Source organism: Sus scrofa, unplaced genomic scaffold (assembly GCF_000003025.6).
Source record: "Sus scrofa isolate TJ Tabasco breed Duroc unplaced genomic scaffold, Sscrofa11.1 Contig2471, whole genome shotgun sequence".
NCBI classification, from domain to species: domain Eukaryota; kingdom Metazoa; phylum Chordata; class Mammalia; order Artiodactyla; family Suidae; genus Sus; species Sus scrofa.
Genome location: NW_018085100.1, coordinates 2603435 through 2615840, shown reverse-complemented (window position 1 = coordinate 2615840; position 12406 = coordinate 2603435). Strand labels below are relative to the sequence as shown.

At 39.0% G+C, this 12406-nt stretch overlaps 1 protein-coding gene across 3 annotated transcripts in view; it reads right to left on the bottom strand.

Annotated features, from left to right (window-relative positions):
• Positions 1-1162: 1162 nt before the first annotated feature.
• Positions 1163-12406, bottom strand: part of F13B (coagulation factor XIII B chain) — a 32736-nt gene continuing 21492 nt past the window's right edge. For 2 of the 3 annotated variants that reach the window (XM_021081851.1, XM_021081853.1), the window contains 4 exons: positions 10458-10658; positions 9331-9513; positions 4323-4536; positions 1163-1552 (listed from right to left, as the gene is read on the bottom strand). In XM_021081851.1, the coding sequence (XP_020937510.1) occupies positions 1396-1552; positions 4323-4536; positions 9331-9513; positions 10458-10658 (755 nt within the window). In that variant the 3' untranslated portion in view covers positions 1163-1395. Of the gene's footprint in view, positions 1553-2289; positions 2657-4322; positions 4537-9330; positions 9514-10457; positions 10659-12406 lie in introns of those variants that run through there. The other variant, XM_003361614.4, reaches the window with a different exon arrangement.

Sequence of the window (12406 nt, the reverse complement as noted above, 5' to 3'; positions counted from 1 at the left end):
GAGTCATGTGATTCTTCCTTTTACTTGAACATTAGAGGCCATGGTAGAGTTATTAATTGGCCTAATTTCAATATTGTTGTGTCTCAGGGAATACAGATGCAGGAAGAGAGGGACAGAGACAGGGGAACAGCTGGTCAGTGGAACAATCACAGCACACACGAGTCCATTAAGTTCTCCATCATATGTGGGTGGGGTTCACAGAGCCTCAAAACAATAATAACATCAGAGATCACAGTGCACCTCACCAAATATAATAATAATGAAAACATTTGACATACCGTGAGAATTACCAAAATGCGACACAGCAACACAAAGTGAGCAAATGCTTTTGGAAAAATGGCACCAATAGGCCTGAACAATTCAGGATTCCCCCAAGCCTTCAATTTGTGAACAATGCAGTATCTGAGATGTGCAATCAATGAAGTGCAATATAAAACATGCAGTGAAAAGCATCTGTGTTTGGTCTTTGTCCCCGCTTCTGTCACAGAGCTTGTCAAAAGCCTTAGAATATCCCAAGTGGATGAGAGATTCCAGTGATTGAGGTTCCCAAACTAGGGGTCGAATTGGAGCTGTAGCTGCAGGCCTTCACCACAGCCACAGTAACGCAGGATCCGAACTGCCTCTGCGACCAACACCACAGCTCACGGCAATGCTGGATTCTTAACCCACTGAGCAAGGTCACGGATCAAACCTGTATCCTCATGGATGCTAGTCAGATTTGTCAACCGCTGAGCCATGATGGGAACACTTAAATGAGTTTTAATACAAAAACGTATGCACCATTGTTGAGTTACTTTTAAGATGCAGAAAACCACAATTAAAAACTAACTTCTGGGAAGTAAATCAGGAAGCTAGGAAGCTGGCCAGGTCAAAAAGAGCAAGCCTTAAGCCGTTCCCCAGAAATACCATCAGACTTGCCTCACGTATTATCCACCTGCTATGCCTGCCCCTTAGGTGCCCAAGTTTATGATCAAGAGTACAAGTTTAGCTCTTCTAAACCAGGTAGTTCCTTACTTTGTGATCTCCTTGAAATAATAAGCTGAATTTTATTCACCACGGAGCCCTGGATTACCTGGTCTGTCTCCTGGGACACAGCGGGTGGTCACTATCAGTTCTGAATTGATTGATTGATAAATTCATTGGAAAGAATTCGTATTTTCCTGTTGATGTTTATTTTCCATCAGATTTCAATTTTATGAGAGCATCTGAGAAAAACTACTCTTGGAAATTCACTGAAATCATGAATGTGACCTCAAGGAAGGACAGTGTTAAAACATACATGTTTTAACATTGGATGAATTAGTATTTAATCCACAGGGTTAAGTTTAGGGGTGGCCTTAATTCCAGAGAAGATGTCACAGCCCAGCAGTAAGAACTGAAGGAGTTTGGAGAATATTATCGTACTAGGAAAACAAGGTAGATGAACTGAATAGCTTCTAAAGAGGAAAAACGCACATCTGGTAACAACACCCGTCCTAATAAGGATCCTAGTTCTAGGCAGTGCTTCTGAATGAACTGTAACCACCACCAGACGAATAGCTCTTCCTTCAACCTGAAAATGACAACGTGATGGTTTCAGGCCTCCGGCCGATCCCTGCGATGCCGACACACCATTTTTTGGTGCTTGCAGGATTCACTGATTTCAGAGTTAATAATCCTCATGACTCCTATAACTACCTGGTCTAAAAAAATAATGGAAAGTGTATAATACTAACAATGGTAAGGGCTGTTCTTTTCATAACCATGTTCGTTGGGCAACTCTGACCATGTGGATGGTTCACGAACTCACGAACAATTTAATTATCAACCTTGTAGCGAATAGAACAATTACTTTTAAAAGTTCTATACACTTTAGAACTGAAAGGCAGTCTCCTCTGCATGTAATAAAGTAAATCCTGGAGTTCCCATCGTGGCACAGCAGAAATGAATCCGCCTAGGAACCGTGAGGGTGCGGGTTCTATCCTGGCCTCCCTCAGTGGGTTAAGGATCTGGAGTTGCCATGAGCTGTGGTGTAGGTTGCAGACAAGGCTCGGATCTGGCATTGCCGTGGCTGTGGCGTAGGCCAGTGGCTACAGCTCCAATTAGACCCCTAGCCTGGGAACCTCCATATACCGTGGGTGCAGTCCTAAGCAGGACAAAAGATAAATAAATAAATAAATAAAGTAAATCCTCTAACATAATATCTAGTTTCTCAGTGCTCATGTGTTCGGGTTTTTCTATGTTAACATAATATATTGAACTAAAAGTAACAGAAAAGCCTGGCGTTAATGAAGAAGATGAAGACAAATGTGAATTTTTCATGCATATATTGAAGACAACAATATGCTCAGTGAATGGGCACTTAGGAACAGCAATGTTTTGATGTGAAGATCGATTTTTTAGGAGACAGAAAAGACATGGAACAAAGATTAGGTCCCCATCAAGTCATCCAAAGAAAAATGAAACAACATGTTGTGGCTTTCATTTCTAAATAAAGAATGTTCAGCATGAACAGTTTAGATTCAAATCTACAAGCAGATAAAAACAGGAGTTTTTAACTCAATAATTTTATTCTAGCAATTATGGTTTGTAAAGGATTTTACGATGTGTTGAAATAGTCTTTCTTTTCCTGCCATTTCATTTGTATGTCCTTAAAGGTTCTTGATGAGACAATGTCCTTGAAAAGAAGGAGCAAGAAGGGAGGGTGTTGAAATAAGCATCATGTCTGGTCAAGTATTTATTGTAACTGTAGCCCTTCAACATTTCACATAATTGCTCCTTGTTTTAACAAAGTACTGATACAAGCAGGTAACCATCCTTGGTAAAGCACATCACCAACTCCTTTTTAAAAATCCAGTGTTGGAGTTCCCACTGTGGCTCAGCAGAAATGAATCCGACTAGGAACCACGAGGTTTCGAGTTCGATCCCTGGCCTTGCTCAGTGGGGGTTGAGGATCTGGCATTGCCGTGAGCTGTGGTGTAGGTTGCAAGTGCGGCTTGGATCTGGCATTGCTGTGGCTCTGGCGAAGGCTGGCAGCTACAGCTCCAATTGGACCCCTAGCCTGGAAACCTCCATATGCCACGGGTGTGGCCCTAAAAAGACAAAAGACCAAAAAAAAAAAATTCAATGTCATTAACTACATTAATACCATTTTTACATTTTTTTCTGAGTTACCTATATCTTTTTTACAAATGAGAAATACAAGGTAAACTAAAATATTTAAAGAGCACATGAATTTTTCTACCCTAATTTTAATAAAAAAGAAAAGTTATCCATCCTATGTGTCTTACAAATTTTTTTTCTGAAGTGTTCAAAGTATTTTAAAAGGCTGTCTTTACTTATTTCATATACTTTATTGTTTATAATCACTAGAAGAGTATAACACACCATTTGCCAAAAGTCATTTAAAAAATATTCTGAGTTGAACATAGAGTATATTTCTATTTTATAGGGTATCTACAAAAGGGGCAAAATGCTCACCCTATAAAATGAATTACATTATTTTATTGCTTTCTTTCAATATTTTTTGAAAAAAATAACAGGGCTGTTTTCCCATTTATCAAATAGCAGAAAATATATTTTAAAAATTGGTATATGAGAAAACACTTTAGAAAAAATTCCAAGTTCTTATATAGAAATGTGATCTTGAAAAGAAACCCCATAATTTTAATCTTCGTTATTAACATGCTCACCCCTCAGTAGAAAGTTTGTACAGCTATGTTTCCCATCATTACTACTCATACATGAACCTCTAGTGGGAAATGGGGAAAATGTGATTTTTCTCTTGTCTCAAAGCATATAGATATTGCTCATATAAATTGATTTATTTACCTGATTGCCAAAAGGTCACAAATGTCAAATAGAAAATAGTGCTTTGACTTTAAGGAAAGCTTGTTGAATTAGCTACTATGTCTAGGAGTTCACTTGGTTTAAAAAATAAAGAAGGAGTTCCCACTGTGGCACAGCAGAAGTGAATCTGACTAGGAACCATGGGGTCGCAGGTTCAATCCCTGGCCTCGCTGAGTGGGTTAAGGATCTGGCGTTGTCACAGACGCGGCTCAGATGCTGCGTTGCTGTGGCACAGGCTGGCAGCTGCAGCTCCCATTCGACCCCTAGCCTGGGAACTTCCATATGCCACAGGTGAGGCCCTAAAAAGCAGGGGGGGGGGGGAGAAAGAAAAAGAAAAAGAAACTGTGATTTTCCCCCCTTTATAATGACCGTAAAGTTGGAATGTTGTAGAACTGAATATTTCTGAAATTTGTAACATAAGGAATCTCATGTTTTGCCAAGTTGACAAAAAAAAAAAAAAAAAAAAAAAGTTTCAGGCACCAGCCTCTTCTTACCTTTCTCTTTGAACGCATCTTGGGTATTTTAACTGCCCTCTGTCACATTGCACTCGAAGTTCAGATCCGATAACAGGTAACTCAGCTATATAAGTATCTCCCTTACAAAGAAACTCAATATATTCGCCATGGAGAATATATGGCCTATTGTCAAAAGTCCATTTAAGGAGTAAATTATTATGTTCCATTTTAACATAAGATAATGTGCAAGGTTCTGAAAAAAAAAAAAAAGGAATTTTTTTCCCATGATAGAAAGACTGGTATTTTAAAAATCAAGTCATTTCAGAAATTGATGCTGCTTGGGTTATTCGCCTTCTGGATTATCTAGCACTAAGTATTTGCTTCTGAGATAAATAAAAAGATCCAGAGTTGGCAATAAAGCATATGAATCATATAACTGATTCACATAACATTAAAAAAACCTCTTTATTCAGCCATTCTCAACAAGTGTTTACAAAGGTCTCAGTGTCAGATGTCATGCCAGAAGTACTATAGATGGAAAAAAAGGCCAGGAGTTACTGGTAAGAGTCTGCTAGGGTCTTTACAGTCACTGCAAAATAGTTTCGAAAATGAGGTCAGATGGTACTACCATTTGGAACGTTACTGCTCGATAAAACATGCACTTTAAAACAAATTCAAAATCGATTCACAGAACTTCTGCTCTCAGCTATGACATAGTAGCCTAGACCAGACCAGCACTTCTCCTAAGAATGAGAAAGTTGAAGACAGACACAAAACAAGTATTTCAAGGCTTCAGAGAATTTCCAAGGCAGTCAGTAGTCTGGCGACGAAGGACTTGGTCCAAGCCCATTGAGATGAGTTTCACATGCTATGTGCCATTTTTCTCTGGGTGGGTTTGTTGATTCCCAGCAGGAGCTGAGAGATTAGACAAAGAAGGGGCCGCGATAAACATAGAACCAGCAGAGCTTCTGGAAACCCCACAGGCATTGAGGATAGAAAAATGGAAGTTTGGGTCAGCCAAGATAGCCAGGACTTCAGGGCCCAGAGAGATGGGAGGTGGGAAAGAATGAACTTGATATTCTGCCCTGGATTTTCCCTGGGGGGGCATCTGCCTATTTTTAATTGTGCAGAGAGAGGAAAAGGAGCCAAGCCTGAGGTGAATGAAAAGCTACACTGAGCACTTGGCTATCTCCCAGGAACATCACAGATAGGCAGGAAGGGGGCCCTTGGTCTACACACCAAACTCGAGCAAAGAACCCTGTAGGGTTACATTCTGTGAGCAGGGGCAAAGGCCTGAAAAGAAGCTTAGAGAAAGCTTTGTCTCTAATTGAATGGAGACCAGATTCCCCTGCACTACGAGCCAGAAGACCGGAAGAGCATCGTCTGGAATAAGACGATGTCCTTGTCTCAACCTCCTGGAATCACAGGCACATTATATTTGCTACTCAATCAAGTGTTAACAGAAATAATGGGACTAGAAAATAGATATAAGCTTACAGATGATCCAGATATTGGAATTTGCAGGTATATAACTGTGATTCATAGGGTCAAGAAATAGATGTTAAGATCCAGTTTTTCATCAGACTACTCAAATCTACAAAAAGGTAAATGAAGTGGATATTCTAGAAATGCAAAAATAATACTGAAATCGAGAACTCAGTAGACAAGTTTAAAGCTGGAAAATACATCAGTAGAAAATTACCAAACTGAAACAAAGAGAAGATAAAGGGAGAGAAAAGTATTAATTTTAAGAGATAATGGAGACAGGAAAAAGATGTAACGTGTTTTATGGAATCACAGAAAGAGTAAAAAGAGAAAATGTTATAAATACTTGAAAAGACATTAGCTAGACATATCCAAAACCTCTGAAAGACATCAAGCCACAGATTTAAGAAGTACTACCGCCTAGAAGAATAAATACACAAATAAAGACACATCTCACCCCCCCTCCCCAATATAACCTGTGGAGAATAAGGGCAAAGAGAAGCTCAAAAACAGAATAAATGACACTTATTTTCAAAGAAATACCCTTGAAAGTGGCCTTTGTCTATTTAACAAAAATTACCAAAAAATCAGAAAAGCATGAAATGATATCTTTAAAACACTGAAAGAAAGTAAGGAACAAGCTAGAATTCTGCATCAGGAAAAATTATTCTTCAAAGGTGAAAAAAATAAATTTGTAAGCACGGACTAAGAAAAAAATAAAGAAATAATTTTTTTCAGGCATACAGAAAAGTATCCTAATGAGAAACAGAAAAAACAAGAGAAGATGAGGAACAAATCATTGATAAATATATGGGTAAATTTAAAAGAATATTGTTGGACAACATAATATTAATATATGTTTGGGATTTAAACTATATGTACAATGAAAATGCATGACACAATAATACAACAAATGAAGAGTAAATAGAGTTAATGTGTTCTGGGCCCTAGGGAAATGGTAAATGTATGAATTTATATTCGAGCATAGTAAGACAACTTTGTATTATGAACTCCCTATGCTAATGGTTAAAGGAAGCCTAGAGGAATGTATAATTAACAAGCTAGTGGAGAGTAAAACAGTATAGCAAAAATTTTGATTCACTCATGAGAAAACAAAAAAAAAGGGAGAGAAAATAGAATATAGAACATACAGGATATATATATATATATAATATACATATAATATATACAATAGTAAGTTGGTAACTATAAACCCAGTAATTATATGTATTAGTAATTACATTAATACATAAGTGGACTAAATACTCTATTATAAAGGAGACAATAGTCAGACTGAATAAATATATCTTAAGTACACTAACTATATATTGCTTATAAAACACACACCTTAAAAGTAAGAATGCTGAAAGTTGAAAGTTAAAGGATGAAAAAATGTACACCTTGGAAATATTTGGCAAAAACCAGCTGGTAGAGCTGAAGTAGATTTTAAGGCAAAACCAAATAAAAACAAAGCATTACGACAGGTAAAGGAGGACTCGTATTATCCGGAGCCAGCCCATTGAGATTCAACATGCTTCCATTTGTGTGTACCAAAAAAACCCCACCAAAAGATGTAAACAAAAATTGACAGAACTAAAATAAGAAGTTTTTTTTTTTTTTTTTTTTTTTTTTTTGTCTTTTCGCCATTTCTTGGGCCGCTCCCGTGGCATATGGAGGTTCCCAGGCTAGGGGTCGAATTGGAGCTGCGGCTGCTGGCCTGCACCACAGCCACAGCAATGCGGGATCAGGATCGGAACCACATCTGTGACCACAGCTCACGGCAACGCCAGATCTTTAACCCACTGAACGAGGCCAGGGATCCAACTCGCATCCTCATGGATCCAGTCGGGTTTGTTAACCGCTGAGCCATGAAAGGAACTTCTCTAATATCTATTAAACAAATCAAAATTTTCATTGAAATATTTCCTCAAAGAAAACTTAAAGCCCAGGTGGTATCTCTGATGAATTCTTATAATTATTAAGGAAGAAAAAGTACCAGTCTTACACAAAATCCAGAAAATTGATAAAGAGGGAATACTTCCTAACTCATTATATGAGGTTAACAGAAACAGGAAACCAAACCCAAAGGGAAAATAACAGATCAGTTTATCTTATGAAAATAAATGCAAAAATCCTAAGTAGAATATTAGCAAGTAAAACTCAGCATATAAAAAGCATAATTCACCACAATCATGTGGGATTTATAACAGGCATACTCATGACTTAACATGCAAAAAGAAGCAGTGGAATTCTAGGGGGAGAAAAAGGCAATAATCATATGACTGTTTCAGAAGACATCGCTAAAATTTAATACTCACTGAAGGTTTTTAAACTTGTTGCAAAATAGAAATAGGTAGTATCTATATCTTTAATGTAATTTTTAAATAGTATTTATAACATCATTCTCTTTTTTTTCCTTTTTTTTTTTCTTTTTAGGGCTACACTCTCGGCATATGGAGTTTCCCAGGCTAGGGGTCGAATTGGAGTTGCAGCTGCCAGCCTACACCACAGCCACAACAACACAGGATCCGAGCCACGTCTGCAACTTACACCACAGCTCACAGCAATGCCAGATCCTTGACTCACTGAGTGAGGCCAGGGGTCAAACCCTCAACCTCATGGTTCCTAGTCAGATTCATTTCTGCTGAGCCACGACAGGAACTCCTATAACACAATTCTTCAAGATGAATTACCAAAAGCTTTACTTATGAGATGGAGACACAAAGATACCCACCACTTCTTCTCAGCATTGTACAGAAGTCCAAGACATGAGAGGAAATAAAGTGAGAAAAATGAAAGATATAAACACAAAGTAATATTCTTTTTATTTAAAATATGCTATTTTATGTCTCCTGCAAAGCTTGCTAGATAGAAAACTTCCATTAGGATCCCTCGCCAACAAGGTGTTAACTTGCTTTATCTTTGCAGCTGAGAATGCTCGTTCTCATCTCTGCTCCCCACTGACCCCATGTTTTCTCGAGCAGCATGGATAACACTGAATGGTCGCTATTAACCTGGTTACCCACACCACGTGGCTTATCCATCCTAACAGCCACTCCTAACCCAGTACCTGACGTTTGGTTTGTGCTTAAAAAGTACTCTTTAGGGAGTTCCCATCGTGGCGCAGTGGTTAACAAATCCGACTAGGAACCACGAGGTTGCAGGTTCCATCCCTGGTCTTGCTCAGTGGGTTAAGGATCCAGCATTGCCTGAGCTGTGGTGTAGGTTGCAGACGCGGCTCGGATCCCGCGTTGCTGTGGCCATGGTGTAGGCCGGCAGCTACAGCTCTGATTAGACCCCTAGCCTGGGAACTTCCATATGCCGTGGGAAGAGACCCTAGAAAAGGCAAAAAGACAAAAAAAAAAAAAAGTACTCTTTAGAATGGGTTGGACTCTAGTTAACTTATGAGGAAAGACAGAAATCAGTCATTTAAACAGGCACACTAATAAAATAACATAAATGCAAAAATTAATTTTGCATTTGTGTTTTAGCAACTCAAAGAAAAGAGAAAGGGAAAATGTGATTTTCTTTTATACATAGGGACATACTTAGCAGTACATACCCAAACACAGTGGCGGGGGGGTCCACACTCCCTCTAGACAATGGGACTTCCTAGACCCTTGCAGGAAATGGTGATCGAAACACCTGTATTCCACCGAGGAGCCATTTTCATAGGCGCCTGCTGCTGGACTCACAGTAACTCCATTTTTAATAAGTGGGGGAGTTGCACACATTCTTCTAGATTCTGCAAAAATAATTGTTAGAGTCTCCAGTGAATTGCTACTATAGGTATATGTTACATATTGCTACAGAAATAAAACAAGGTATTCCATGTAAAAGAATTTTTGAGACAACTCTCAAGTAATTTTTAACTATCAAGAGCACTTCTGCAATAACTTTCATATAAAATTTATGATTGCCATTAGAATCTCATGATATTAAATCCACATTTAAAACAAGCAAAGTATTAACATTCATGATTTTATTTTTCTCTTTTCGACTAGCCAAAAGTGAAAGTGTATAAGATCTGTCTTTTTGTTTTTTCCTTTCTTTTTTTCTTTTTATGGCCACACCTGCAACATATGGAAGTTCCTAGGCTAGGGATCAAATCTGAGCTGCAGTTGTGACCTATGCCACAGTCATGGCAATGCCAGATCCTTAACCCACCAAGTGAGGCCAGGGATCAAACTGGCATCCTCACAGACACTATGTCGAGTTCTCAACCTGCTGAGCCACAAGGGGAACTCCGACCCCATCTTGCAGCCATGTGTTCTGTTTGATTCTCTTCCTTTTTTTCTCATTAAAAATGAGAGTCCTATATCCAAAGAATATACACAATCTCTCACTCTAGGTCAAGCTCTCTTCTGAGACAGCGCTCCCCGCACACTGTGAGGAGGGCGAGGTCTTACACGGTTTTTGATTGCCTACGAGGGGGTGATATGTCCTCTGATGGGCTGGTGATAGTTAAAAAATCTCAGGATTGCTCCCATGTATAGCCCCGACTTACGGAATGAGAAGCTGTCAGCACAGTCCTCCTAGTTAAGTGTATGTACTGATTAGCAATGAACGGATCTGCTCATTCCCAGTCTTGCAGATTAGATGATGCAGGTGGTGGGTTGCTTAGGGTCTTATACTTGAACCCAAGTGGTGATATTGATCACCTGAGAGATCGTCAGAAAGCAATATTACCTTTTCTAATACATAAAGGATATTTCACTTCTCCTCTGTTGCACTGCACGGACAGTTCTGAGAGCGGGGATGATGGAGACAAGTCATATCCTTGTTTGCATACAAAATCAATTAAGTCCCCATGTAAGATCTTTCCTTCATAATTCCACTTCATCTCTAGGTTATTTCTGCTCAAGTGATCCACGTCAACACTACACGGCTCTGAAAAACAAGGGCTCTTAGGCAAGTGATGTATTTTTAGTAAAAAATTGGGATAGGCCTCAAAATCCCTATTTTATTTTTAACATCATTCTTAAAGCTCTTCACACGTACATAAAAGTATGCACTTTATTACTATCGAACGCTTTTATGGATTTCATAGTATCTTCATTATATCATAAAGGAAAACCACTTAATTGAAGCATTAAAAATATTGCTTAGAGCCATCAACCCCTTAGGTTAACTGATTTCCTTCCTAGGAAATGAAAATGTTGAAACAGAAAATGTATTCATTGTGTAATATTTGTGCGGCACTTACCACTCCATATACGTCAGAAAATAAAACAAAGATCCCTGCCCTCATGGAGTTCACCTTCTAAGTGGGAGAAAGGCACACACAATAAATGATGCATGCAGCACATGTACGGGTTTTACAGTTTGTGGCCGTCTTCATAGCACACATAATAAATGAGGTAGGAAAATGAGTAGCGGAGGGGAGGCTCTCAAAGAGCTGGCGGGGGAGGTCATGCCTCCAGGAAGGTGGTTGGGACAGCTGGACGGAAGGAACGGTGATCTCTGCACAGATGCGGACAAGGTGGAGGAGGGAACACACCGTTTTCTGAGGGCAGGGCGTTCCGCCGCCTGCGGGTGTGTGCGGAGCCGGAGACCCGAGTGGCGGAAGACCAGCAGGGGGAGGGCGAGAGATTCCGCCTGCCTGCCCGCAGGCTCCTTCACAGCCCTGCAGTTCTGCTCCAGAGCACACTGCCTTTCTGAGTCGCCCTGAGAGACTTTGAATTTCACAGGGTAAATAAGATGGACAGGGGAGCTCCCATCCTGGCTCAGGGGAAACCAGTCTGACTAGCATCCATGAGGACCCACGTTCGATCCCTGGCCTCGCTAAGTGGGTTAAGGATCCGGCATTGCTGTGGCTGTGGTGTAGGCCGGAGGCTACAGCTCCGATGAGACCACTAGCCTGGGAACCTCCATATGGCTCAGGCGCAGCCCTAGAGAAGACAAAAAGACAAAAAAACTTAACGTCAAAATTATTTATGAAAATATAAGAGCAATGAAAAAATGATAGGTGAAGATATATTTGAATTTGAATGAAAACAGCAACCTAAGAACACTTGAGGGAGAGAAACCACAAAGCAGATGTTGGAAGAGTTAGACTTAAATTTATGTGTATTAAAAACACTATAGATAAAAGGAAAAGGAAAATTTTTAAAAAGTTGCAATATACATGATCATCAAGGGGATAATATAATTTTTATAGCTAAACTCTTATGACTGGAAGAATCTCTAAACAATGAAAATTCAGTTCATTGGGAAAAAAAAAACCTGTGGCCCCACTAGAAAATTGGAAAATAACAATTGATTAATAACCAAATAAATCCAATTAGAGTAATTTTAATTGCCTAATAAAATGTGAAGATTAAAATATTCAAGTTCACAAAGATTAAGAAAACAATTCATTGATAGCATTTGTTTCTGGCAAGGTTATTGATATTTTCTGTTTTCTTCTACTTCTATATATTTATGAAATTTTTGGTAGATAATGATTGGCTTTTGTAGTTTAAAGGGGTAATAGTTTTAATTAAATGTCCTTTTTAGCTTATAGGAAGTTTTTCAGGCAATTATCTATTTGTAAAAGTCACAATACAAGACATTATTTGCAATCGTAGTGACAAGGTACATAATTTTTAAATGTGTCTCTGACAAGCATAGTTAAAAAAATGAGGCAAAACTATAGG